The following is a 27,370-nucleotide window of genomic DNA, read 5'->3' as shown; positions in this document are numbered from 1 at the left end:
ACACACATACGGAGTCCAACTGTCCAAGTATAAAGGTCTCCATAGCCTCCATTAAATGGCAACCACGTAATATTTATCAATTAATTCAATCATTATCTTCCATATTCAAGATATTTTTGTTATTAATGGATTTAATGGTACTAGTAAAGATCACTATACACAAAAAGGACAAGAGAAGGGTTAGTAAGAACAGAATTTTAATGCTCATCAAGTGAACATTTATGAAGGTGATTGTGGAAGGACGGAGACTTGCAGTGGTACTAGTAAGATCACTAACCGAATATGCCTGTCCCATTCTGTCCCACCAAAACTTCTTTGACACGTGTCATCTCACATAATCAGAGTCGGCTCCGTTAAATGAAAAAAAAAAAAAAAAAAAAATCTAGATTAATAATCTCTTCATAAAATTCATTTTTGATCAAAATATTCCCTTCCCCAGCAAGACCTTTTTCTCAGAATCCAAAAGGCCTTGGATCAGTCTTCTCTTCCACCAAGCTAGCCTCCTTCCTTAACTTGCAATAAAAGCTCCTCCTCCCCCTCACCAAATCAATCATAGCCAAGCACTCGTCTTTTCCCAGTCATAGCCAACTTCCCGGATGGGTGGAATGACAAGTTGTTTATCGCCTTCCAGTGCGGCTTGAAGCTCTTGACAGCGTTAGCCTTCAATTCTCAACAAAAAACAGCGTTAGCCTTCTGTGATGTAAGAGTGCACGTGTCAAGCTATGATGTAAGTGACAGGATAGGGACAGAAAACGCTGAGGCAGGTGATTTCCTCCCATTTGAAGGAATATGTGGTAGACATTAATTTGCGTATACTAAATAGTATGGTTCCCTATATCTAGAAGAATTAATTACAGTTCCCTCTTATGGAACTTCCTAGACAAGCATGCAGGTTTTTTTTTTTTTTTTTTCCCTCTCATTTGAACGTAGTCCCGGTCTTATCGACTTGGTGCGCATCGGCCCATCTTTCTAGTTAGACCTCCTCATTTGCTATTTAGACCTCTTATAATTTTTGTAAAATTTTATTTCCTATTTTACCCACTAAAAAAATAAGAAGAAGATAAAAAATTTCCTATTCATCACAAACCCAGCTATTTGATATTCCTCGCAATAAGACCTTAAAAAACAACAAGAATTGGTCTTTGGGCATATGGATCCGGGAAGCCAAACCTCCCTTTTGAGCAGCAAAATTAGCAAAGAATTCATCAAATAATGCTTTCATATTCCATATTTTCTTCTTGCGCGTAACAAATTCTCTATTTCATTCCAATTTAGAAAAGATCATCACATCATCATCAAAACTGCACCTCCCTCCAAAATGGTTCAATGTTTGCCTCATTAAACATTATTGATGCATCAAAAAACCAAAATAAAGATCAATTCTTTGTGCAAAGCAATCCAATTTTGGTACCTCTCGCTTTCTCAGACACAGGAAGTACAGAGCTCACTAAACCCAATTCAATATCATGTTTTTCTCCGATTATCGTTTCAACTTATATAAAATTATAAATATGGATTTGGCAAGCCTTCAATTTGAACCTTAACCCAACCACATACTTAGCTGATAAGTCCCAATTCAATCTCAAAATCAAGAACAAGTAGTCAATGATTATGGAAGCCATTATTGTTTATATAGAGCTTGGGTGGAAAAAGAATGAAAAATAAAACTTGTTGATCAATCTCCATGACCTTATATTAAAAGAATAGAGAACCTTAGGTGGGTTGAACAAATGAAAGAAAGAGAATTTGACTCTGTTGAGGTCCTGAGGAGAACACATGATTAAAAGATGCAGTTTTTATTAATTTTTTTTTTAATTTATAGAAGGGGTAAAATAGGAAAAAAGAATTTACAAAAATTAGAAGAGGTCCAAATAGCAAATTGAGAGGTCTGAATAGAATCTATGTGTACACTCACAAAATGCATTTTTGTAATTATCGAAACGGTTAAGTAATGTGGGTTTTAGAGAATTTTAGGGCTCAAATTTACTCTAGGTGTGATTTACAATTATAAATATCAATGGTTTAGGTTGAATAAATTTGGTTCGTGCATTGAATTAATCTAATTCGATACCTTAACGATCATCAATTTATCTGAAAATTTATAGAAATAATCTATTCATGGAGTTCTAAGAATTTGAACCGTCAAAATGCCGATATCTGATCGAAAAGTGGGCCCTACAAAGAATCTCTTAACAAAATGTAAAAGAGAATCCCTTAGTAGAAGGACTATACAAGGGCTTAGCTACCTTATGGCCTGCAGTGGGTTTAAGGTTTAGGGTTTAGAGTTATATATATATATATATCCTATTCAGAGTGAGGTTAGAGTTTAGGGTCACTTTTCGGTCGCATATCCATATCTTTACCATTCAGTTTTTACGTACTAATGTATAGATCATCTCTGTAAAATTTCAGCCAAATTGATGATAAGGTATCTAACTTGCTTAAACCAATGGACGAACTGAATCTGTCAAACCTGAACCGTACTAGCTTTATGGCAGTTATCAATGCCTTAACGACCATCAATTTGGCTGAAATTTTGTAGAGGTGATCTATACATTAGTACCTAAAAACTGAACGGTCAAGATGTGGATATGCGACCGAAAAGTGATCCTAAACCCTAACCTCGCTCTGAAATTTCATAGCGAGCTCTGGATAGGATATATATATATATATATATATATATATCCTATCCAGAGTGAGGCCTCACTCTGAAATTAACGTGTGAGGTTGGAGTTTAGGGTTAATTTATATATATATATACAGATCCTATCCTATCCTACCCTAAACCCTATCCAGAGCCGAGCCGAGCTTTGAAATTTACGTGTGAAGTTCGAGTTTTGGGTCACTTTTCGGTCGCATATCCACATCTCGACCGTTCAGTTTTTAGGTACTAGTGTATAGATCATCTCTGCAAATTTTCAGCCGAATTGATGATCGTTAAGGCATTGATAATTGCTTTAAAGCTAGTACGGTTTAGGTTGGCTGATTCAGTCCGTCCATTGGTTTAAGCGAGTTAGATACCTTAACGATCATCAATTTGGCTGAAAATTTGCAGAGATGATCTATACAGTAGTACCTAAAAACTGAACGGTCGAGATGTGGATATGCGACCGAAAAGTGACCGAAAACTCGAACTTCACACATTAATTTCAAAGCGGAGCTCCGCTCTTGATAAAATATATATATATATATCCTTCTAGTGAGGGATCCTTTTTTTGGTCTTTTCTAGGGATAAGGCATTAGATCAACTTTTCGATTATATTTTTGCATCTAAACCATTCAGTTTTTAGTTCTTAATGTGTAGATTACTTCTGCAAATTTTCAGCCAAATTGATTATCGTTAAGGCATTCAAAATGACGATTTAAGATTATAAGTATGAACAGTTCAAGTTTGACAGATTTCGTTCGTTCATTGATTTAATCTAGTTTGATACCTTAACGATTACCGATTCGGCTCAAAATTTGCAAAAATGATCTACGTAGTAGGGCCTAAAAACTGAACGGTTGAGATGCCGAAATGTGATCGAAAACTTGGTCTAATGCCCTACCCCTAGAATAGACCAAAAAAAGGGATCCCTTAGTAGAAGGGCTATATATATATATATGGAGGATCAAGAGAGGACATCCTTAAACTCTTAAAGTGAGGATGTTAATTTTTATTTTTAGCATCCATTCTAATAATCACACCATTCATTCTCTAGTTACCTATAAACATATGAATCCTACAAAAAATTAGCTAAATCGAAAAACGTTTAACCATTTGATTAGCACAATGATCGTTTTAATTTTATCTAACGGATAACATTTGTTTACAAACTTTTGAGTGACCAAATGATCATGGATTTGGTTGATTTTTTGTAGACACAATTCTTGATAGAAATCTAAAGGATCAACGGTTGAAATCATTGAATTAGGTCATATACTAGTGTAAAATAGTGAAAATCCTCAAATACTTAAAGTAAGGATGTCCTCTCTTGATCCTCTATATATATATATATATATATATATATATATATATATATATATATATATATATATATATATATATAAGGTTTAGGGTTCGATACCATTTTAAGGAATGTATACCTGAGAATACACACACACACACACACATACAATTCTTCTCAGGTAAGGTATCGAACTCGATTAAACCAATGAACGAACCGAATCTGTCAAACCGGAACCGTTCGTGTTCATTATTGTGAATTGCAGTTTTGAATGCCTTAACGATCATCAATTTGGCTGAAATTTTGCAGAGATGATCTATACGTTAGGACCTAAAAACTGAACGGTTAAGATGTGAATATGTGATCGAAAAGTGGTCAAAAACTTGAAATCCGTTCCTAAGCTAAGGTAAGGACATCCTTAGCCAAGAAGGATTGTATATATATATATATATATATATCTGAGGCCAATTCTAGCGAATAAAGATGACCTCCTCAAATTAAGAATATGAGGATTTATATATAGAGGGCCCTTCCACCAAGGTATTCTTTTTTTGGCCATTTATATACAGTCCTTCTTAGGGTTTAGGGTTCGATACCTGAGAAGGACTGTATTCTTTTTTTTGCCATTTTAAGGAATCTCTTATGGGATCTACTAGCTTTTCGATCGCTTTTTGGCATCTCGACCGTTTATTTTTTTTCTCCTAATGCATATATCAAATCTGCAAATTTTCAGCCAAATTGATGATCGTTAAGATATCGAACTAGTTTAAATCAATTGACAAACCGAATCTATCCAAGTAGAATCGTCCATGTTTATAATTGTAAATCACAGTTTTGAATGCCTTAATTATCAATTTGGTTGAAAATTCGCAGAGGTGATCTACTCATATAGACCTTAATACTGAACGGTAGAGATATGGATATGTGATCAAAAAGTGGGTCTAAATATGCGCATATATATATTATATATATATATTTTCACTTGTATACAACCAAATTCAATGATTTTAACCGTTAATTTTTTTTATTTCTATGCAAAAATTGTGTCTATAAAAATCAACCATATTCATAATCATTTAGCAATTGAAAATGCGTAAATATTTAAGAAATAAAAGCGAAAAAGAAAAAATAATGTCCTCATTAATGGATTTAATCTGCGTGATGGGTGATGAGTGTGTCACCTACGTGACGGAGGTGAACAAAAGTTAATTGATGTCTACTAAACAAGAATGACGTCAATTAGCTTTGTTGTTTCTATACTAGTGGTCCGGCTGGCATCGACTATTAGGCAGGACCGTAGGACTAATTATTTACGATAAATTTCAATTACTTACTTGTCAATCATTAATTGTACGTCTAAAGTTCTAGTTATACATCACAATCATGCTTACCGTAATCATATTGTACGTCCAAAGTTCTAGTTATACATCACAATCATGCTTACCCGAATCGTGCATGGTTCTTTTATTATTTTCGTCAGCACTACTCAATGCTGATCTTATCTCTTGGGAAGTAGTATAGGTCTTGTTGGCTAAAAGTAGTATGATGTAAAAGTAAAATGAGAATTTAATTTCATAGTTTTTTTTTTTTTTTTTAATAAAGGGCGGTGCGGCTGCCCTCAAGCTTTGATTAATGAAACTGTCGAATACAAGGGGGGACATTGGGCCAAAACCCCTGATTACAATACGCATCTAGAGAACATCCTGAAATATTATCATGAGTCTCTACTAAACAACTGTATTCAACTAAGCACCAACTAGCAAAGAGCGCTCTACTGGCGACTCTATTTGCTTTGACACAGCGGTGACACAACGGAAAAATAACTCGATCTGCAACTCGATTACAGGATAACATAATTTACATACGCACAGCTTTCCCATCATGTTGCCACTGGATAATACATCCAGTGACACTGAGTTTCACCCTGCCACTAGGAGGCAGCGACCATTTGACCAAGTAAGGAACTCGCTGCCTACCTAGAGCAGACACGTTACTGCCACTAGAAGGTTGCGACCATTTGCCAGTGCAAGGAACTCGCCACCTAACTAGAGCAGACAAGGCACACAAGGTGCATATACCGGGACCAAATCCACCTCGTTCTACCAAATAATGGTAGCAACTTATTAACTCAACAACAAACAAGTAAAAATAACAATAACTAAAGCAATTAACATAAAAGTCAAACTCTAATGGACCTAGAGTAAAACCCCAGGCCCAAGAACCACTAGGCCCATGACAGGCCCACCTTCGGATTCTGGCCATGAGGTTCCCAGCCTTGAACCCGGCCCAGACTGATTGCTACATAATCAATCCCGCTTCCACTGATGGTGCCCTCTGCCTGTCGTTCCGCCGCCGCCTACGGATCCCGACCGCGGTAGAACAGATGCCGCCTGCAAAGCACCAGTAGATCACGTCCCCCACCAACACCGCCCCAATCCTCGAGGCCGTAACCTGGAGAGCGAAACCAGCACTGAAACTTCCACCGCTGCCCTCTGCTGCTTGATCCGAAACCAAGCACCAATCTCCACCAGATTTGCAGCGAGATCCGAGTGGATCCATCCACAAACCCACGATCCAGATCCGGTGCGCACCCCACCTACACCACCGATCACCAACAGCCCCGAAACCAAAACCAGTGCAGCCACCTCCGTCAACTGGAAACTAGGCAAAAGAAAACCTCTCGACCCCAAAATCCAACTACCTACACCAACATCCCGTCCGGCCACACTCGGCGCACGCCGGCGAGGCCATAGGCCAGCCCAGGCATGACGGCGCAGCCGGACGAGTAGATTTCCTCTCTTAGGGTTTTTCTCTATTCTCTCTTGGTTTCACGGTCCGTTTAAAGTCTCTTCAGTCCCCTTATGTTTTCATAGTCCCTTTATATAGGGAGAGAATTACAATGGAAATATCAATTACAATAATGATAGTAAATGCTGATTGAGCTATAATCGTAATTCTTTAATTCCCTCTTCGTCAGTTACTTTGACGAAGACACATAATGTGTTTTTCCATTAACACTCCCCCTTGTGCCAAGTCAAAGACAAGATGGTGCATGAATTACTGCTTCACTAAAAACCCTGTGGGACAAAAAATACACATTGGTCGAAGGAAAAGAGCACAACGGCACAATGCACCTATTACATTTGATGATGACATGTGTGTGTTAGACTCCCCCTGATGTCTACACCTCCCCCTGATCTTTACATTAGTCAAGGGAGCTTGGAAAGTCTTCGCATTCCTATGTTTTTCACATGTCTCTCAAATGTGGCTTTAGGCAATGATTTGGTAAACAAATCTGCCACATTCTCCTCAGACCTTACTTGATTCACTTGAATCTTGAGGAGAGCCTGTTGTTGTTGATTGTAGAAAAACTTTGGCGATATGTGTTTTGTATTAACACCCTTGATATAACCTAGCTTCATCTGTTCGATGCAAGCTGTATTATCTTCATAAATGTAAGCAGGCTCTTCAGAGAGGTACCCAACATCAGCAAAACCAACCAAAATATTATTTGGGTTTTCGGTGTAGTGAGTGGCGCTTTCGCTATCAACATTTCCTTTGGAGATTGCTGTTCCATCTGCGGCCCCTCTTGTCTCTCTGTAGGGAAAGAACAGTCCCAGGTCAATGGTTCCTTTTAGGCATTGAAAAATGTTCTTGATACCATTCCAGTGACGCTGCGTTGGTGCTGAGCTAAATCTAGCTAACAAGTTCACTGAGAATGCAATGTCTAGTCTAGTGCATTGGGCTAAGTACAATAATGCGCCTATTGCACTTAGATAGGGAATTTCAGCTCCTAACACCTCTTCGTCATCTTCCTTTAGATGAAATGGATCTTTCTTTGCATCCAAACTTCAACTGATCATGGGAGTGCTAGCAGGATGCGCTTTGTCCATGTTAAATCGCCTGAGCATCTTTTGGACATATGCAGACTGGTGGATTATTATTCCACAAACTCGGTGTTCTAGTTCAAGGCCTAGATAGAATCGAGTTTTTCCAAGATCCTTCATCTCAAATTCGGATTTCAAGTAGCTCGCGATTTCTCTTATTTCATCAACAATACCTATTATGTTCATATCATCGACATATACAGCTACAATTGCAAATCCGGAACTTGTTTTTTTTTTTTTATGAATACTCAAGGGCATAATTCATCGTTATTATATCCCATCCCAATCAAGTAGTCACTTAGACGGGTATACCACATCCGCCCGGATTGTTTCAATCCGTAAAGTGAGCGTTTCAACCTAATTGCAAACGCACTCCGTGATTTAGAGTCACTTGATTTGGGTAATGTAAGACCGTCAGACACTTTCATATATATCTCTGAATCAAGATCCCCATAGAGATATGCAGTAACCACATCCATGAGCTGCATTTCCAGTCATTCGGAAACTACCAAGCTAACTAAGTCGCGGAACGTTATAACGTCCATTACGGAAGAGTATGTCTCCTCGTAGTCAATTCCAGGGCGTTGTGAGAAACCTTGCGCTACAACGCGAGCCTTGTACCTCAGGACTTCATTCTTCTCATTACGCTTATGAAAAAAACCCATTTATGTCCTACAGGCTTTACACTTGGTGGGGTTAGCACTACCGGTCCAAATACCTGTCTCTTTGCCAAAGAATCTAGTTCTGCCTGGATTGCTACTTTCCATTTAGGCCAATCTGCTCTTTGTTGACATTCTGCAACAGAGCGTGGTTCGATATTATCGTGCTCTATGATTTCTTGAGCAACAGTGTATGCAAATACATCATCAATGTGTATGGAAGATCTTTCCATCAACTCATACATATTCTCATAATCTGTTGAGATTTCTTTGTTCTCTGGAATCATTTCAAACATCGGAGCATCCTCCAGCATTGATTCATGGACATAACTATAATCAGAGACAATCTCATGAGAGGGATTCTCTACATTGATGAATAATGGATCGGTTTGTGCCTTACTCGCCCTCTTCTTCCTTAGGTGAGTGTCAGTCGAACCAAGTGACCTCCCCCTCTTCCTTTGGGGAGCCACGGCCTCAACCACACCTCCACTAAGTGTGGTTGCAGCGCCTCTATCTGCGGCGCCCTGCCCCTTGTTGGGGACTTCTAACCTTGCAGGCACATTTGCAGCTGGTATATGTGATCTCGTCACTTTTACGATATCAATGAATGCATCTGGCATCGAATCTGCTACGTTCTGAAGATCGATTATTCTTTTCACTTCACTTGTTGGGGACTTCTAACCTTGCAGACACATTTGCAGCTGGTATATGTGATCTCGTCACTTTTGCGATATTAGTGAATGCATCAGGCATCAAATCTGCTACGTTATGAAGATCGATTATTCTTTTCACTTCACTTTCATATTGTGAAGTGTGGGGATCAAAATGAGACAGAGTGAGGACAAACCATGACAATTCATGTTGTTCCCTTGGAAAATCCTTTTTCCTATCTCCCCTAATGACCGGAAGACTATCTCATCAAAGTGACAATCCACAAATCTAGCGGTAAAGAGATCGCCTGTCAAGGGTTCCAAATAAAGGATAATTACTGGAGATTCGTATCCAACATAAATACCTAATCGTCTCTGAGGACCCATTTTTGCGTGCTGTGGGGGCGCAATAGGCACATATACTGCGCAACCAAATATGCGTAAGTGTGAAATGTCAGGCTCATATCCAGTTACCAACTGGTACGTAGAAAATGGTTGGCTAGCAGTGGGTCTGAAACAAATAAGTAAAGCTGCGTGCAATATTACATAACCCCAGGCAGATATAGGAAGGTTGGTGCCCATAACCAGTGCTCTAGCCACCATCTGTAGTCTTTTGATGGTGGCTTCTGCGAGACCATTTTGTGTATGCACATGGGGTACATGATGCTCTACATCGATCCCAATAGACATGCAATAATCATCAAATGCTTTTAATGTAAACTCTCCAGCGTTAGCAAGTCTTTTGCACCTTGTTTCCATGACCACTAGGGCCACCACCACCATCTCTGCGCTATACATTAGGAGGGCCTCCATGGCCCATACCACGACCCCCATGTCCCTTTCCACTCAGTGCATTGTTGCCATGTGGGTAGGGATCAGCACGTCCAACCCCCTTTGCTTTGGGGTTCTTTCCACATTTTACTTTGCCATAATTAGCCTCGGGAACTTTCTTTGTCCCAACGGGCCTGGCATTGTTGTTCAAAAGAATCTCATTATGCCTCTCAACCACTTGCAGTAGGTTGATCAGCTTATTGAAGGTTGTGATTCTTTTGTTGTCATACTCCAGCCTATACTGGTTCACTAGTATAAGTGCTGAAGTAGGAAAAGTGGAAAGAGTCTTCTGGATCATATCATCTTCTGTGAGTTCCCTTCCTCAGAAATTGAGACGTGCCTTTAGTCGCAACATGCCCTTGTTGAAGTCATTAACCCTTTTGTAGTCAAGCAAGCAGATTTCATTCCACTAAATGGTCAGTTCTGGGAACAAAGTGTCATGAAACGTCCCTTAAGGGCATCCCACAGTTCTTTAGGTGTCTTTAACTAAAGGTAGTCCTAGCGTAGGCTAGGATCAATTAATATGTCGCCTTAGAAACATTAAGGCACTTGCTTGCACCTTGTTAGACGGTCCATTGTCTTTGGGGTCGGTGGGAGTTACGATGGTGGCAGTGTAGTCTTTCGCCACAAAGGCGGTTTCCACATCAGAAACCCAACGATGGTACTCAAGTCCTTCTGAGTCCAAAATGTCAAATTCATGTCGAGTTGGATTAGCCATCTACATAAACAAGAGAGAAGATATATAAATTACACAGTCATAAAGACATCCACGTGAATTATTTTCCAAGAATATGAATTAGATTTCAAGACCAAGATTCGTAACGGTCACATTTTTTTTCGATGCTATGTGAACATGCTTTATCACAGTAAGTTTGTATGTATAATGCGCATGAATTTTCATTATCATGGCAAAACACAATTTATATGTAGCATTCTAAATAGGGAATAACCATAGCACGTTTAATAATGAATTAAACATAGCATATAAAAATCACAATTATATAGGGCAGTAAGCAATAGTAAAACTTGCTAAAACATGCTTTAGAATTCCACATTTAAAAAAAAACAATTATAGAAGATAGTAATATAAAGGACTAAATACTCGTTACTCCTCATACTTTTGCATGAAAAACAGTTTAGTCCAAAATTTTAAAATTAAACAGTTTAGTCTTTATTCTTTCTAATTCTCACACAACAGGTCCTAAAATGACTATTATACCCCTCACTTTTTATTTTTTTATTTTTTCTGCCTCTCTCTCTCTCTATATATATATATATATATATATATATATATATATATATGGGTTAATTACAGTTTACCCCCCTGAGGTTTGGGGGTGTCATCATTTCACCCCCTAAACTTTCCAATTTCAATCAGCCGTGTCCAATTTCTCCTATTCCGTCCAAATTGGACGTTAAGTCTGACCCTTGAGGGCTAAAATGGTCATTTCAACATAAAAAAATAATAAAAAAATAAAAATAAAATAAAAAAAATAATTACTTTTTTTTCTTTCTGTTTTTTAGTTTTTTTTTTTTTTTTTTTCTGTTTCTTCGTTTTTTTTTTTAAAGAGTATTTTTTTTTTCGTTTTTTTTTTTTTTTGGTCTTCAACCTATACACCACAAGTTATAATAGGTTTATAAAAACAAAAAAAATACTCGAGGTGGTTGAAAGCCGCTCGCTGGTCTACAATATTTGTGATATATCTCCGATAAAGTGAAGAATTTAGGATATATCCCTAATAAAGTGAAAAAATATCTGTAAAAAATAATTTTACACTTTATCTGTAAATAAATATCTGTAAAAAATGATTTTACACAGATATTTCTTCACTTTATTGGGGATATATCCTAAAAGTCTTCAATTTATTGCAGATATATCACAAATATGTAGACCAAAAATGATTTTACACAGATATTTCTTCACTTTATTGGGGATATACAGATATTTATTTACATATAAAGTGTAAAATTATTTTTTACAAATATTTTTTCACTTTATTGGGGATATATCCTAAAATTCTTCACTTTATCGGAGATATATCACAAATATCGTAGACCAGCGAGCGGCTTTCACCCACCTAGAGTATTTTTTTTGTTTTTATAAACCTATTATAACTTGTGGTGTATAGGTTGAAGACCAAAAAAAAAAAAAAAACTCTTTTAAAAAAAAACAGAAAAAAAAAAAAACTAAAAAACAGAAGAAAAAAATAATAATAATTTTTTTTTATTTTTTTATGTTGAAATGACCATTTTAGCCCTCAAGGGTCAGACTTAACGTCCAATTTGGACGGAATAGGAGAAATTGGACACGGCTGATTAAAATTGGAAAGTTTAGGGGGTAAAAAGTCAAAATTGAAAGTAGAGGGGGTGAAATGATGACACCCCCAAACCTCAGGGGGGTAAACTGTAATTAACCCTATATATATATATATATACACACACACATATACACATACACATATATATATATGTGTGTATATATATATATATATATATATATATATATATATATATATATATATAGAGAGAGAGAGAGAGAGAGAGAGAGAGAGAAGTGTTGGGTATAATAGTCATTTTAGGACATGTTGTGTGAGAATTAGAAAGAATAAGGACTAAACTGTTTAATTTAAAAAATTTGAACTAAACTGTTTTTCATGCAAACGTATGAGGAGTAACGAGTATTTAATCCTAATATAAATTACAGTACATGCTCAAATTTCACAAATATATAATAAAATATATGCTACACATAATAATCAACAATAATATCGCATACTCAAATTTCTATGAATAATAAAACATATATAAAATAACAAGGCATACTTAGAATGATCAATATTATCTAACCAAACATGCTCAAAAATTCTAATTATAAATAATTAAATATACTGGAGTATGAAATTAAATAAATAAAAGAGAACATACTTAGTTTCGAGAAAACAAAACGATCCTAGTGCACGCGCGTGTTGATGCAAGTGTGCATAGCGATGTTGGCCGGAATTTGGTTGCCGGAGGTGGCCGGAAAATATCGCCAGAAAAAGTCGAGAAAAAGTCGTTGGAAAAGTCACCGATGGCCGGAAAAATCGCTGGTTGCCGGAAAAAGTCTCTGGAAGCTAGGCTAACCGCGTAGGCAGGGGCTGCGCTGGGCGAGGCTAATCTGCGTTGCGGGTGTGCGCGGGGGCGCAGGCGAGCGAGGCTAACCTATGCTGTGGGGCTGCTGGCAGGTTGCGCGAGGGGGCTGCGAGGCGTGAGGGGGCAGCTGACGAGGCAAGGTAACCTGCGCAGAAGGAGGCGAGGCTAACGCCGGTGCAGGCGAGCAGGGCTGAAGTGAGGCTAACCAGGCCAATTCGGGAGTTCCTGTGGCCGATTCGGTAGTTTTCCGGCCGGTTCCGGTGGTTCCGCCGCAGGTTCTGGACTCCTGGGATTGAGGGCTTCGATATGTGCGGCAGTGAAGGCTACGAAATTAGGGTTTTGTTTCCTCTTTTTTCTTTGTTCGGGCTAGGGTTTTTTCTCTTTTTTCTTGGCTATTGGCTATTGGCTCTGAGCATGCTGATAACGTGTAAAAGTAAAATGGGAATTGGTCTACTCATTTCATTTCATAGTCCCTTTATATATAGAGAGAATTACGATGGAAATATCAATTACAATAATGATAGTAAATGTTGATTGAGCTATAATCGTAATTCCTTAATTCCCTCTTCGTCAGTTACTTTGACGAAGGCACATAATGTGTTTTTCTGTTAACATATCATGTTTTTTCATGCCATTTTTTTTATACATTGAAAATGACCGAATTCTTGATCAATGATGGATTTAGAAACATTTTTTAAGGTGGGTAAGGTTAGAGTGAAGATGTACATGATCATATAAATGAAAACGATCACATTTAAAAAAAAAAAAAACAATCAAAATAGTGAGAACAACAAAAGAAAAGTAATTAAAAATAAATCATATATTGATAGAGTAGAAAGATATTAGTAATTAATTGCAATTGGAAAACTGACATAATAAAGAATACTCTTTGATGCTTGATAAATATCCTTTGGATCCGAATGAGAAGAAAGAAAACTCAGATTTTGCTCTCGCTCGCTCTCTCTCTCTGGTGATCAAAATCCAACCCTTTTCTCTCTCTCTCTCTCTCTCACTCTTTTCGGGCAAAGCAAAGAAACACACTTGGACTCTCTCGAAGTCTCGATCGTTCTTGATTTCTCTCTGGATTGTTCTCTCTCTTCATGGAGCAAGGAAACAAAGCCACGTGGAAATCATCTAGACGCCAGTGAAGATGTACACCTGTCGGGGCAATCAGCTAGGTAAAAAAACCAAAGAGAATGCAGGGGTAATTCAGCAAAGTAGCAAGGCCAAAAGCGACAATCATGGGTGAGCAGTACAACAATGGATCCGTCTTTAGATGCATGTATAATTTGCTTTCGCCTGTGGCTTGCGAGATTTAAGCATGCAATTGTCAATTAATGTCATGAAGTCATAACTATACTATGCTTCTATACATGAAATTCCAACTGCATACAAGAACAAGTTCCTAATTCCTTACCTATTTTTGAGGAGGTACACTCACCCAATCGGGCATCTTCTTATATGCACAAGCTCAAGCAAGCTATTAATGATCATTTGTTGATCACATGGAGCGTCATGCTTGAACAACTCCTACATGATTTGGATATTTACACCGCTTCTGATTCTCGCCTCCTCCAGTCGACATAAGATAAGTTTTATCTTATGCTTCCCCAATTTAAATTTATCTCATACTTCACATGCTTCATTGATTACAACAATCTCAGCATGCCTACAAAACGTGATATTTTAGTAGCATAGTCACCATGTCTTAGAGTGGATACCATACTGTAAATGTCACCATGATTATCAAGCATGACTATGAAATGCACAATGTTACTCGTATCTCCACTGCGATTACATGTTAAACACACATGCCATGCTTTTATCTTGATTCATTGCTACATATATACATGTGAGAATCGTTACATCACTATGCCATGCTTAAATGTCTATGCTTATCATAAACTTGCTCGGATTATGACTCAGTTGGGTATCGAGCATCGCTTCACCCGCTTGGGCCACACCCACATACTCAACGGTTATCAGCTCACTCACACCCAACTTGCTCAAACACAGTCCAACTGCATGTTCTAGCAGACCTAATGGCCCAAACAATGTCGCGCACACAAAATTGCCCATTGAGCTATACTTAATACACTTATTTACACAATTTAATCTTATACCCACATGCCGCTACATGTTTAGCACCTATATTTCTTATATCCACATGACATCTCATTAGCGAGATCAGTCCTCGCTCCCGCCATGATAAATGTTCTCGATACGGGGGGGGGGGGGGGGGGGGGACTTGTACAGGGCCGGCCCTGAGGGCAGCCGCTTCAGGCCACGGGCTCCCGGGGGCCTCCGAAGTTTCTGTAAATATGATATAGATAGTATATATAAATATTGTTTGCTTCAGTAAACCAGAAATGCCGTGTTGCTCCAGCGGAAGTGAGGAGAGTTTGTGTCCTTCCCACCAAGGTTCGAATCGCGTTCCAGTAAGAGGGAGCTATATTGGGGCCATGGCTTTAATTTAGCCCCCAGAAATATTATTCTTTATTCATGAACAAGTGAACCATCTCCAGTAAGGCAGGCTAAATTTTAGCCCTTTCAAGTATTTTATGATTTTACATTATGTTTTTCAGTTTTTATGATTTTATTTTAATTTAATAATATTTTAATTTAGACTAAAGTTAATTTTTGAGGAAAAAATTAATTTTTAAGGTGTATATTTCAATGAGGTATTTATGTGGTGTTGTTGATAACATTTTCAGACAAGTTTTTTAAGTGCCACATGCCACTTCTGAAGCAAATATGTAGATTCGCGATTAGATATAGTGTCAACGTGGCAAGATGAATTATTACAGAGTCTTATCAAATTTATCGATAGGATTTTTGAATGCCACGTGTTGTGTTGTGATCAACTCTCTAGATTTCTGATTAGATTTTATGCATACGTGGCGGTTCTATCTTCAGCTTCAAACCTCAATAAAAATGGTGGTTTCAGATGCATATCTCACTATCTCCTCTATCTCCTCTCTAATTATTCGTTCAGTTTATAACTTTTCATTACATTTTGCAATGAATTCGAACTGGTTTTCTCAGTGGAATGAGAGGCAACGTGAAGACAAGGAAGATAATGAAGAATATGATGCACAGAGGCCAAGAAATACAACACAAATTATGGCAGAAGCAGCTAGCTGGTTGGCTACTAACCCACTTCAACAACAACCTAAATGGAGTGGTTTTGTTCCCGGCTGCGCTACCCGTCATTGATCACGTGAGGTAGCTAATGAAAAATTGTTAAATGATTACTTCGTAGTTGACCCTGTGTACCCTGCCGAAACTTTCAGACGACGTTATGGGATGAGGTGTGAAGTGTTCCTCTGCATGTTAGAGCATGTCCAGACGGCGGATCCATACTTTAGACAGTCACAAGATTGTGCTGGGTGTCCAGGCTTCTCACCTCACCAGAAATTGACGTGCGCACTCCGGATGCTAGCCACTGCATGCTTGGCTGATTCCTTAGATGAATCATTTCGTATCCCGGAATCAACCTCCATTGAGAATCTTAGTTGATTTTGTCATACCATTGTCACCATTTATCAAGAACGCTACATTCAGACTCCTACAATAGAGGATCTAGATATGCTCCTATAAAGAGCCGAGCGACAAGGGTTTCCTGGAATGATAGGTTCGCTTGACTGCATACATTGGCAATGGAAGAATTGTCCAGTGGAATGGCAGGATAGCTTTAGTGGCAAATCAAAAAAACCAACAATTGTTCTCGAAGCTGTGGCAGGTCCCGATACCTGGATTTGGCATGCTTTCTTTGGAATCCCAAGAGCTCAAAATGACCTCACTGTTCTTGGATGCTCCCCTTTGCTTGATGCTGTCATAACAGGTCAGTCACCACATCTTAACTATTATGTCAACGTGACTCCTTATGAGTTTGGGTACTATCTTACTGATGGTATTTACCCTAAGTGGGCGACGTGGGTGCAATCTATCAGACAACTTGAGAATGAACAGGAGAAGTATTTTTTCACAAAACAGGAGGCGTACCGCAAGGATGTTGAAAGGGCATTTGGAATTCTACAAGCACGATTTGCAATAGTTAGGCAGCCTGCAAGAGGTTGGGATAAGGATTTATTATCGGATGAGGTGCAATTCTCCAAGAACAACTCGTCTTACTTTGATATTTACACAAGAAACAAACTCCCCACCCAAGAGAACTCTTGATCGGGGACTTGGGGGGACTTGTTCACACCACCTAGCTTCCAGGTGTAAATATCAAATACCAAGACTCGCCAACCTCAAAGACAAGGTCAAGCATCTAAATTTAGGATGTCGAGCCCCCCTCGCATGGTACCAAGCCCAAAGCCCAACACATGATAATGCTGCATTCTCCACTCTGATAGCCCACATCTAGTCCTACATAGGAAAAGGAAGGGTGACAAATCCTGACCTACACTATAAATACATCTCTCTCCTCTCATCTATCACTCTCCACTTACTCCTACCTAGTCTACATTCTTACATGTATCTGACTTAGGCACCGGAGAGTCGAAGGCCAGCAAGCCCGGTCTTCACCTCTGACCTCTATTCATGGTTGACAGGTGACAATAGAGTGCTTCTTCGGTGATTCTTACAATTCCATCCTCTGGGTAACCAGACAGAAAAACTAATGTGGGGTCGGGGTCCTACCTTCAGATTCCAAAGTGATATTTTCGAAGCTAACGTACGAAAGTTACTAATTGGCCAAAGGTCAGGTATTGTTTGCATTTTTTTTTCCCTTAAAACAAATACTCTTAAAGTCTTTGGCTCTAGTAGCAAATGCTTCAACTTTTTCTTGGGCAGTGATATTCGTACTTGAGATAGGTAAATCATAGAACGAGGGAGATTTGAATGCCTAATTTAGGAGTTCATCGCCATAAAAATCCCCTTTTCCAAGCCACTTGTTGCTTGAGGAACCACTGCTGGTTTCACCATGGGAGCAGATTACTGCAGTGCCTTGAATGAATAGGAGCATCTTCCCAAGTGGTTTTCCCTCTTGGACAATATAGCTATCTTCAGTGTAGGTCAGTGGCACAAGATGTTGACAAATTGCTTTTAGCACCTTTTCATTTATGGTTTGAAACATTGGCTCCTGCACATATTAATCATTTATATATATTACCTAATAATAATACATAAGCATGTATTATAAGTACTCATACGCACTTTGAGCTGATTCATATAGAGGAAAAGGAAGTTCTTGCCCTCTTCAATGAAGCTGAGAAGAGAAAAGACATGATGCTTTGTTTATCTTTTATGGGAAGAATACCAAGGATATTTTGCTCATCAAGATCACTGCTTTCTTTGAGCTTGTGTATGTTCTCCATGATCACTGCCTTCAAATTTTCCTTTTTCTCTTTGATCACATCTGTTTCCTTATCCTTAGAGAGGTAGTACTTAGATAACCACAAATCGATATATGGTTTCATCAATTGCTTCTTCTCTTTCAACATAAGCTTATTTGACCATTCTTTCGACTCCCATGTATATATGTTTTCATGACATGAAAATAAGTTTATCATCGCTACCAGAAAAATGGTCTTTTACAGCCCACTATGTGTGCCGTAAATGATAATTTATAGTGTACAAATGTGTGTCATAAATAGGCATGTCATAAAAGACAATTATCATTTACAGAGTGCCAATTGTGCGCCCTAAATGAGTCACATTGCACACTGTAAATGACTCATATGCACACCATGAAACAAGGGTACATTAATGGCACACATCTTGCATGTCGTAAATGAATCACACTATGCATCGTAAATGACTTTAATGTACGCCATAAAAGAGATGCACATTTACGACATACATATCATGCAAGCAGTAAAATGATGTTTTAAAAAGGAAAAAAGATATTCAAAAATATACAATTTGTATATTATTTCATGTTACTAATTTTTTTTTTTTAAGTAAACAAATTTCAGTCATATAATTATTGTACATCATATAGATTGCAAAATTTCTCACATAAATTGCAAATTCCATGACCAGATTTAAGCCCTCTATATATAATTACATTCCAGTTTCTGATTCATCTAATAATAAACTAAAATTGATTCAACTACTCCATAAAACAATAAATTCACATAATATATCTTCCATCTCTAGCAATTATAAAACAAGAAACCAACAAGAAATGGAAGATTGAAGACACAAACAGCAAAGGTTCGAAGTAAAATCGAACTCCGAGAAGGGAAGACAAATAGGCGCTTTAATTTCCTTGTTTTCCTCTACTTTTGCATCTGATTTTTGTCCTGACTGTTCAAATCTGTTTTTAGATCTTAGATCTGAATCTCTAAGATATACTCTCATATTTGTTCTCATGGTCATTCTCAGTTTTTGTTCTGCCTTTGCTCCTCAAGATGTTCAAACCGTGAACAAATCTCCTTCTTCTTGTCTACCTTGACCTGCCATGGAAGAGTTTGTACTCCTCTGCAACCACCTCTTCAGATCTCAGGTTTCTTTGCTAAGATCTATTTTGGTTTGGTTGTTGTTATCCTTTTATGCGAGATCTTCTCGTAATCGGTCAACTGGAGAATGTATGGCGGCTCTGTCCGTATCCTCACCTCTGCAGACCATCCTTGGTTACCAACCCTTGCTCATGATTTCCGTAGGAGCTTCGGTGTCGAATCTGCTATGGCGGCTGCAAGTTGGAGATGAAGAAGAAGCTTTATGTTTTTTGGGCTGCTTCGGGCTTTATGTTTTCAGCTGTTTCTTTCTTGTATTTTGATTTCTCTAGTCTTGCTTGTTCTGGCTGTTGACTATGTGAATCATGCTATTTGGACCCAAAATGAGCATTTTGGCCTGACAAGGCACGACTTGGAGAAATTGAGCCAAAGTCAGTGGCTCAAGCTATATATTGTCGACAAGTTCGAAATATATATATATTTAGAGGCTAAATAAAGCCTACTATGGAAGCATGAAAAGTCAACTATAGCACATTTTCCTACTTCGGTTAGGAGAAACCGAGCTAAACAAGGAAGGAGGGGTGGCAGACTGACCAAATGAACTCTAAATGAGCTGAAACTCTGCAGATCCATTCTAGACAGCCCAAGGATCATTTCTTATGAAGAGTGCCAAAGCCCGTTCGGAGTGGAAAACCTTCAAACAAACAGTCCAATTTTCTGCAAGAGCAAAACTGGAAAGCTGGACCTGTAAGAGGTCCAGCAGCGTTTCTGGCCCAACCATTATACCAAAAGCCCTGAAATTTTAACAGGATGATCTACACTCATAGTGGAATATTTCGTATGAAGAAGTCATGGTCAAAATCTGAATGCTTGGTGGAGATATAGCTGCAGCAAAATTGGTGCAGTAAGTGCTTAAACCTAACATTCCATTAGTGTTTAAGTGCTTGAACCTAACAATTCCATAAACTCATAAGTGCTCCATAAACTCATAAGTGCTCCATCATGATCCCATTAAGTGCTCCATTATGATTTGTTTAAATGCCAAATAGTGTTGCTTGGAAACCTATAAATAGAGGCTACAACATAGAACAATTAACTCATTCATACATCAAAACATCTCTAAGATGATCTAAGTTCTCTCTAGAGCAAACCTCTCTAAGAGCAACTCCTCTCTTTCTCCTTCTCTTATCGGTGATCACACTCTAAGTCCTAGTCTCCTTTGGAGCCGACTATTAGTGCCACCAAACCCTCTGTCAACGTACGTCGGTCCTAGTCTCCTTGGGAGCCGATTGTAGTACCACGACCAAAAACACCACAAAAGACTCATTCATACATCAAAACATCTCTAAGATGATCTAAGTTCTCTCTAGAGCAAACCTCTCTAAGAGCAACTCCTTTCCTTCTCTTTCTCTTATAGGTGATCACACTCTAAGTCCTAGTCTCCTCAGGAGCCGACTATCAGTGCCACCAAACCCTCTGTCAAAGTGCTTCGGTCCTAGTCTCCTCGGGAGCCGATTGTAGTACCGCGACCACAACGGTTACGGAACCAGCCAAGCAAGGGTAACGCCCTCGCAAACCAGCTAAGCTAAAGTCACGCTTTGGCAAGTTCCCTCTACTTCCCGGTGATTTCGCTCTGCTCGACCTACAACGTTGAGTATCGACTTGGTGACACAAGATAAAGTCCTCACCACGAGGCAAAGAAGACCCCCACGACGAGGTTGGTGCTCTCCTCGTCTACAGTCGCTCAAAAGAAGTCAGGTCAAGGGACACCCCCAACGACCGCACCCGAACGGTGCTGGCACGCCCACGCAAGAAAAGAGACTGTTGACCAGCTCAAGAAAAACTGGAGCCAAACACATGCTTTGCAAACTTCGCCTGTATTGGGTTGTGTCCCTTGTACTGTTGTTTGGCTTTGAGCCTTGTTAATTGATGCTACCTTTCGATCAAAAAAAAAAATGGGAATAAAAAATAAGCACAATGAGCCTCGCCGAACTTGGAGCCAACTTCGCAGTGAATAAGGCTGACAAAAGCATGGTCGAGCTAAGAGTGGGACCGTCAATTGAGAAAGCCAAGGGTGACGAAGACTAAAGATCTGAGCAGAGGAGAAGTCGTTTTTCTCGGTTGCGAGTTCGGCTCTGAAGAGAAGAGATAGAAGCATATATTCAAATCTGAAAAAGATACCGCTTTGGGTTTTGCATAGTATACAATCGAGGTAGGGGGTGAGGGTTTGGGGTTTTTTTTAATGGCTGAGATTGAAAAAAGAAGAAGAAGAGAAGAATGAGTTTTGATCTGGACTCTAGCAAGAGACGGGCACGTATAGAGATATTTTGGCGTTGGTTTCTATGAAAGAGGGAGATTAATTTTGGCTAAAAATTTGAGTGGGTCCAATTTTAGCACATTTAGTCATTTACGATGTACTGAGAAAACACACTCTAAATGATCAGAAAGTCAAGTCTTTTATGGCTCACGAAAAAGGATGTCGTAAATATAATGTGACATATACGACGCACATGGAAAACACGCTGTAAAATATCAAAAAGAGAATTCTTTTACGGCGCAGAAAACTGCACGCAGTAAATAATAGTTGATCTTTTATGGTGCACATGATATGCACGCCGTAATTTACGCGTCGTAAAAGATAAGTTTTCTGGTATCACGTGCACCGTAATTTACGTGTCATGAAAGACAAGTTTTCTGGTAGTATAGACAATTTACTACTCTAGAACTTTCAACTAAACCCTCGTAACAAGGCGCATGCAATAATTATTCTTAGCAATTAAGCCCTAGATATGCATACTAAGCTACGCACCAAAGTAAACATAAATAGAATATGTAAAAACAGAAATTAGGTTCTCATCCAATAGATAAACAAAACTAATTAAAGTCATAACAAGTTTACAATCATGATTTATGACTTCAATCAGCTCGTAACTACTAAAGAGTAAGTTATTCATGGAATGAAAATTAAAACAAAACAAAGAAAGGGAAAAAGTCAAGGGAGAGAGGAGAGAGAGCCTTTTTAAATTGCTCCTTGAGTCCTCTTTAATTCCTTTTTAGTTTGAGATTCCTTGAAGTAGAAGAGAAATCAACTTCTTGATCCTATAATTTAATCTTCTCCACATCACTTATTCAGAATGCGCCATGTCATCATCTAATTGGGATTTCTCCATCAAAGTCTGCTGCTTAGGCAGGACATCAAGCTTTTACTTTTTTACTCATCTTTCCTCAACCCTAATAAACACAAAAGTAAATAAATAAAGAGAAAAATAAAGCAAACTAACATAGACTAATATAGGGACTAACAAAATAAATGTCGCATAAAATGCTTGTATCAAAAACCTATATATAAAACTGAATTATTCAAGAAAGACAAAAATCTCAATTCGCAAAAGAAAAGAAAAAAAAATTAAACATGTTCTTCACAAAAACTACATACTATTTTTCCTTTTTTTTTTTTTTTTTTAATCTCCCACAAACAGGGTCTAGGCTTCCTGCTGGTATCAACTAAGGGAAGAAGTCTTCAATAATCGATTCTGTTCATTAGTTGTTTGCCTTGAGGTATATTTACTTCCGGTGCTCAAAAGAAAATATATACTGAAGATTGAAAGAAAAATTTGTATGGACATGCTTGAAAATTGACGACATAAATGCATTTCATACAAAGGCTAATCGATCCCTCACCAACCTTTATTGTTGCACTAATACATACTACAAATAGCGCTATGCCACTTATAGATATCACAATTGAAAAGTAGATTTCCAACGTATGCATGCTGGTCTGGAGATTTTCACCAAAAGAACTACACCCAAAAAAAAAAAAAAATTAGTTCTTGTTGTTAGATTGCAATGTGGCTAGATAGACACAACATACGCACAAAAAAGATGGATTTATACTAACATCATTGATCATTACAAGTTTACAACGTTATTGTTATAGCCTTATATATAAATTGGTCTCTAACTATACGTGCAAACCTGAGATTCCGTAGAGCCCACCAAAAAGATTGCGAGATCCTTTGTAGAAGATTGGATGAACATGTGGAATTAGGTTGAAGAGCATAGAGATATATACCAAAGTCAAAAACTTTTTTATCTTCACTGTTTGTAGGGCACAATGCTTGCAAATGCGTGATGTTGATCGCTTTTGGAATCTGGAAGTCTTTAATTCTTGTACAATTATTTCCTCGAATAACTTCACAATGTGGCTTCCAACAATCTATTTGTCTTTGCACAGCAAGACGGTACCACAACGCTCCAAATAGCTAAGAACCAATAGGGATTGTAATTTAGAATTCTGATCAAATTAGGAGCTTAATTTAACCAAAAAAGATTGTGAAAATTTTAGTCCAGAAAATTGAGTGCTTTTTTCAATTCTTTTTATTCATGTATCTTTTAAAAGCATGCTCATTATGTTGATGATGTATTCAAAATCTAAACTTTTACAAATAAATCATATAACTAACAACATTGATAACTTTAACACTAAACTGACTGAAAGTAAACATTGCGTGGCTGTTAGAGATTATTTAAGATAAGATTAAATTTTCTTTTCCTAAATATGAGTTACGAGATTAAGATTTACATGAGAAGCAAGGATGAATGGAAGCAAAACCAACAACGGTTTAAGCATGGCTTGTGTAGTCTCGTTGATAAGAGACCATCTTTCCCCTCCATAGATGAGAAATATCCGGAGCGTATATTGGAAAGGGACAATAACGAAGATAGCATAAAATGGATCAGAGTTGTTTATAAATGGTGCACAGACCACGAGTACCTGTACACATTATGCAATCAGTTCAGCCAAAAGTCAAAATCTGATTATGGTGCAACAATTGAACATCTAAAACAATGGAAATAAATATGGAGAGCAAAAGCCTGAAAATTTTGGTAAAACTCCATATTGAATATAGAAGAGATGTGAGTGATTAAGTCAGGGAGAATATCGATTAATTTTATGTATGTGGACTCATCAACAAAATTGGAGAACACTCGAAAAGGTGTCTCTTACCTCTGGAATGGGAAGGGCGACCAAAATGCGACGCAACAAGTAACATTTTTCGATTACTGTCGACTTTTGATCATTTTCCTGCTTCCAGCAGCATGCCCCAAATTTCTTACCCTCACCTCCACATAAGAAAACGATAATATCGATAAAATAAAAGACATCAATGGTTGTTCGCAGACCAAAATATGCCCACATCGCTTTCGGATCGGAGGAGATGCGCATGTTGTCCCTGTCTATGACATAGATATAACAGAACAAAGGATCAATGAAGACCGCAAATCCACAAATCATAAAGAAGACTGTTGCCCACCAGCGCGTTGCCTTATGTCGTGCTTCAAGAGTTTTTCCATCTTTCTTTCTGAACAAGACACAACAAAGATTCATCATGTGTGTTAACTTTCCCATTTGTATAAGCTAGAAACTTAACTTTGAGTTAATTAGCAGGATTTGACAATCATCAGTTCATCACCAAATTAATAGCCATATTCACAATGACATGAACCAAGGAGAATATTACTCTTCCTTGTCCAAGTCCAGCCAAAAGCTTCTAAAGGGAGCATGTACTCTCTACTTATTATGGCGCCAATGCACATTTCTTGTGTTACGAAACACAAGATGAAAAAGGATTTATCAGAATTTGAATATGAGGCAGAGTAGCAGACCAAGCCAAACTGGGATAAAGAAAAGCCTATGCAGTTTTACATTTCGACGAATTTGAAATAATACTTTTTAGATCTGTTAATTATTTTATTAGGCGATATCGTCAATGTAGTGATTGCTAAAATTGTATTACCTAAATTGCAAAGAGAGATTATATATCAGTTGGCCTAAACACCATTGGTGGCCTGCAGCCGTGCATGAAATCCAAGATTAGAATTCGAAGATTAAAGTTCTTTCAAACTAACCTGCTTAGCTGAATCGATACAGCATCATTGGCCTGGTCGGACATGTCTGATGATACAGTAGCTATCCACTCCCCCCGAATCGATTCTGCATCATTGGCCCTGTCGGACATGTCAGAAGATTTTAGTGATACAGTTAATATCCACTGCCTCTAGATCGAGTACTTTAACTGTCACGCACAAGGAGATTAAACTTGCATGTTCTTTAGTAATTAAATTATCACAAAAAAACGTTGACTCCATGAGAGTGAGAGTGAGAGTGAGAGTGAGAGAGTAATTATATCAATAACATATGCCTAGCTTACATTGTGGAGAATAGAGAGCAACTGATGAATTTCCAGTATGAGATTCACGAGAACTCACTCATCCTCGTTTTATAAGTGTACAAGAAAGGATCTTTCAACAGAAAGTGTACAACAAAGGGTAAAAGACGAGATGATACTGTTGTATAAGAAATAAAGGCGAAAAAGAAAGGGGTGGATGATGTTGACATTAGTGGATTTAATCATGCTTATTAAACAATTAAGACGTGATGGATTGTTGAGTGCGTCACCTACGTGACGGAGGTGAACAAAAGCTAATTGACGTATACTAAATAAGAATGACGTCACGCACGTCAGAAAGCTTTGTTGATTTTATACTATTTGTGTGGCTGGAAAATTTTACATATCTTAATATATGACATATATTATACTAGTCATTCTCCACACATGCTCTACATCTACATGTGCAAGTATTTTTTATTTTATTTTTTCAGAAATAAAAAAGAAAACTATCATTACAAAGAGAAGATAGTGGGAGTAAAAAGTGAGTTGTGGGTTTTTATTTTTTTATAATAAAAGTATATTTGTAAATGTCATAATTGTCTTTGTGATTTAATTAATTCTCAAAAAAATTTAATCTTTTAAGGTCATTTCTGTCAAAAAAATTTATTTTAACTAACAAACTCTTTTCTCTTAATAATAGTATAGATAAATGAGAATCTATTTTACTCTAAAATAATATCTTAATGAGAACTTTTTTCCAAGTTACTACGTGAGTCATCGAAGTGGTAATACGAGTTCTCAAAGTTGTAAATATTATCATTTTAGATATGTATAAGATATGTTAACATACCATAATCTTGCCTAGGTCGGACTATATATGAGAAATGTATGTATGTATGTATGTATATATATATATATATATATATATATATATATCACTCATTAGACCCACTTTGCGATCACATATTCACATCTTAATCGTTCAGTTTTTAAAAATATATGAGTAGATCATTTATGCAAACTTTTAGTCAAATTGATAATCATTAAGACATTTATAACTGCGATTTACAGTTATGAACACGAACGGTTCAAGTTGGACAGATTCGGTTCGTTCATTGATTTAATCTAGTCGAGATGCCGAAATACGATCAAAAAGTAGGTCCCAGAAGGAAAATCTTAAAATAGCCAAAAAAAGGATCCCCTAGTGGATGACCCTAGTAAGGGATGTGTGTGTGTGGCCCATCTAGTAAGGGATCTTTTTTTTGGCTATTTTAAAGGATTGCTAATTAGATCAACTTTTAGATCACATATTAGCATCTCGACCTTTCAAATTTTACGTTTATATAAGTATATCATTCCTGCAAATTTTCAGTCAAATTGATAATCATAAAGGCATTCATAACTGCGATTTCCAATTATAAGCATGAACGGTTCAAGTTGGACAGATTTGGTTATTCCATTAGTTTAATCTAGTTCGATACCTTAACGGTCATTAATTTGGCTGAAAATTTGCAAAAGTGATCTACTCATATAGTCTTAAGAACTGAACAGCTGAGATTCCAATATATATCGAATTAGAGTTTGATATTTTTGGAAAGTTTCCGAAGACAGAAATTATGAAAATATTTCCAGAAATTAGTATTTATAGGAAATTTCCAAAAATAGAAGTTTTTCCGCTAACCAT

The 27,370-nt window shown here is 37.7% G+C and overlaps 2 protein-coding genes across 3 annotated transcripts; one reads left to right on the top strand and one right to left on the bottom strand.

The window, feature by feature from the left end:
• Positions 1–16,733: 16,733 nt before the first annotated feature.
• On the top strand, positions 16,734–17,288 carry LOC133716641 (uncharacterized). The gene has a single exon (XM_062143324.1). It carries the CDS (start codon positions 16,734–16,736, stop codon positions 17,286–17,288), a length of 555 nt encoding a protein of 184 aa, XP_061999308.1.
• A 5,271-nt stretch (positions 17,289–22,559) lies between these two features.
• LOC133718508 (probable cyclic nucleotide-gated ion channel 10) lies at positions 22,560–25,783 on the bottom strand. Of its 2 annotated transcripts, XM_062145359.1 has the most exons (7): positions 25,726–25,783; positions 25,424–25,522; positions 24,522–24,876; positions 24,096–24,287; positions 23,489–23,775; positions 23,199–23,313; positions 22,575–22,744 (listed from the first exon to the last, which is right to left on the bottom strand). In XM_062145359.1, coding segments are annotated over exons 1-7 (1,056 nt in total). In that variant the 5' UTR covers positions 25,728–25,783; the 3' UTR covers positions 22,575–22,738. The 2 variants fall into 2 exon arrangements, with proteins under 2 accessions (XP_062001344.1, XP_062001343.1); XM_062145360.1 differs by lacking the exon at positions 24,096–24,287 and having other exon boundaries at positions 22,560–22,744.
• Positions 25,784–27,370: the final 1,587 nt, after the last annotated feature.

Source organism: Rosa rugosa, chromosome 6, assembly GCF_958449725.1.
Source record: "Rosa rugosa chromosome 6, drRosRugo1.1, whole genome shotgun sequence".
Classification (NCBI taxonomy): domain Eukaryota; kingdom Viridiplantae; phylum Streptophyta; class Magnoliopsida; order Rosales; family Rosaceae; genus Rosa; species Rosa rugosa.
The sequence above is the reverse complement of the archived record's forward strand: the minus strand, read 5'-3'. Positions and strand labels throughout refer to the sequence as shown.

What these genes read in the sequence shown, in the direction of transcription:
- LOC133716641 (XM_062143324.1), top strand. Translation starts at nt 16,734, where the DNA reads ATGATAGGTTCGCTTGACTGCATACATTGGCAATGGAAGAATTGTCCA.
- LOC133718508 (XM_062145359.1), bottom strand. An exon ending in GTATCGATTCAGCTAAGCAG is followed by an intron (nt 24,877 to 25,423) that starts GTTAGTTTGAAA and finishes TGTCTTGTTCAG; the next exon opens with AAAGAAAGATGGAAAAACTC. An exon ending in TCGCCCTTCCCATTCCAGAG is followed by an intron (nt 24,288 to 24,521) that starts GTAAGAGACACC and finishes TAATGTGTACAG; the next exon opens with GTACTCGTGGTCTGTGCACC.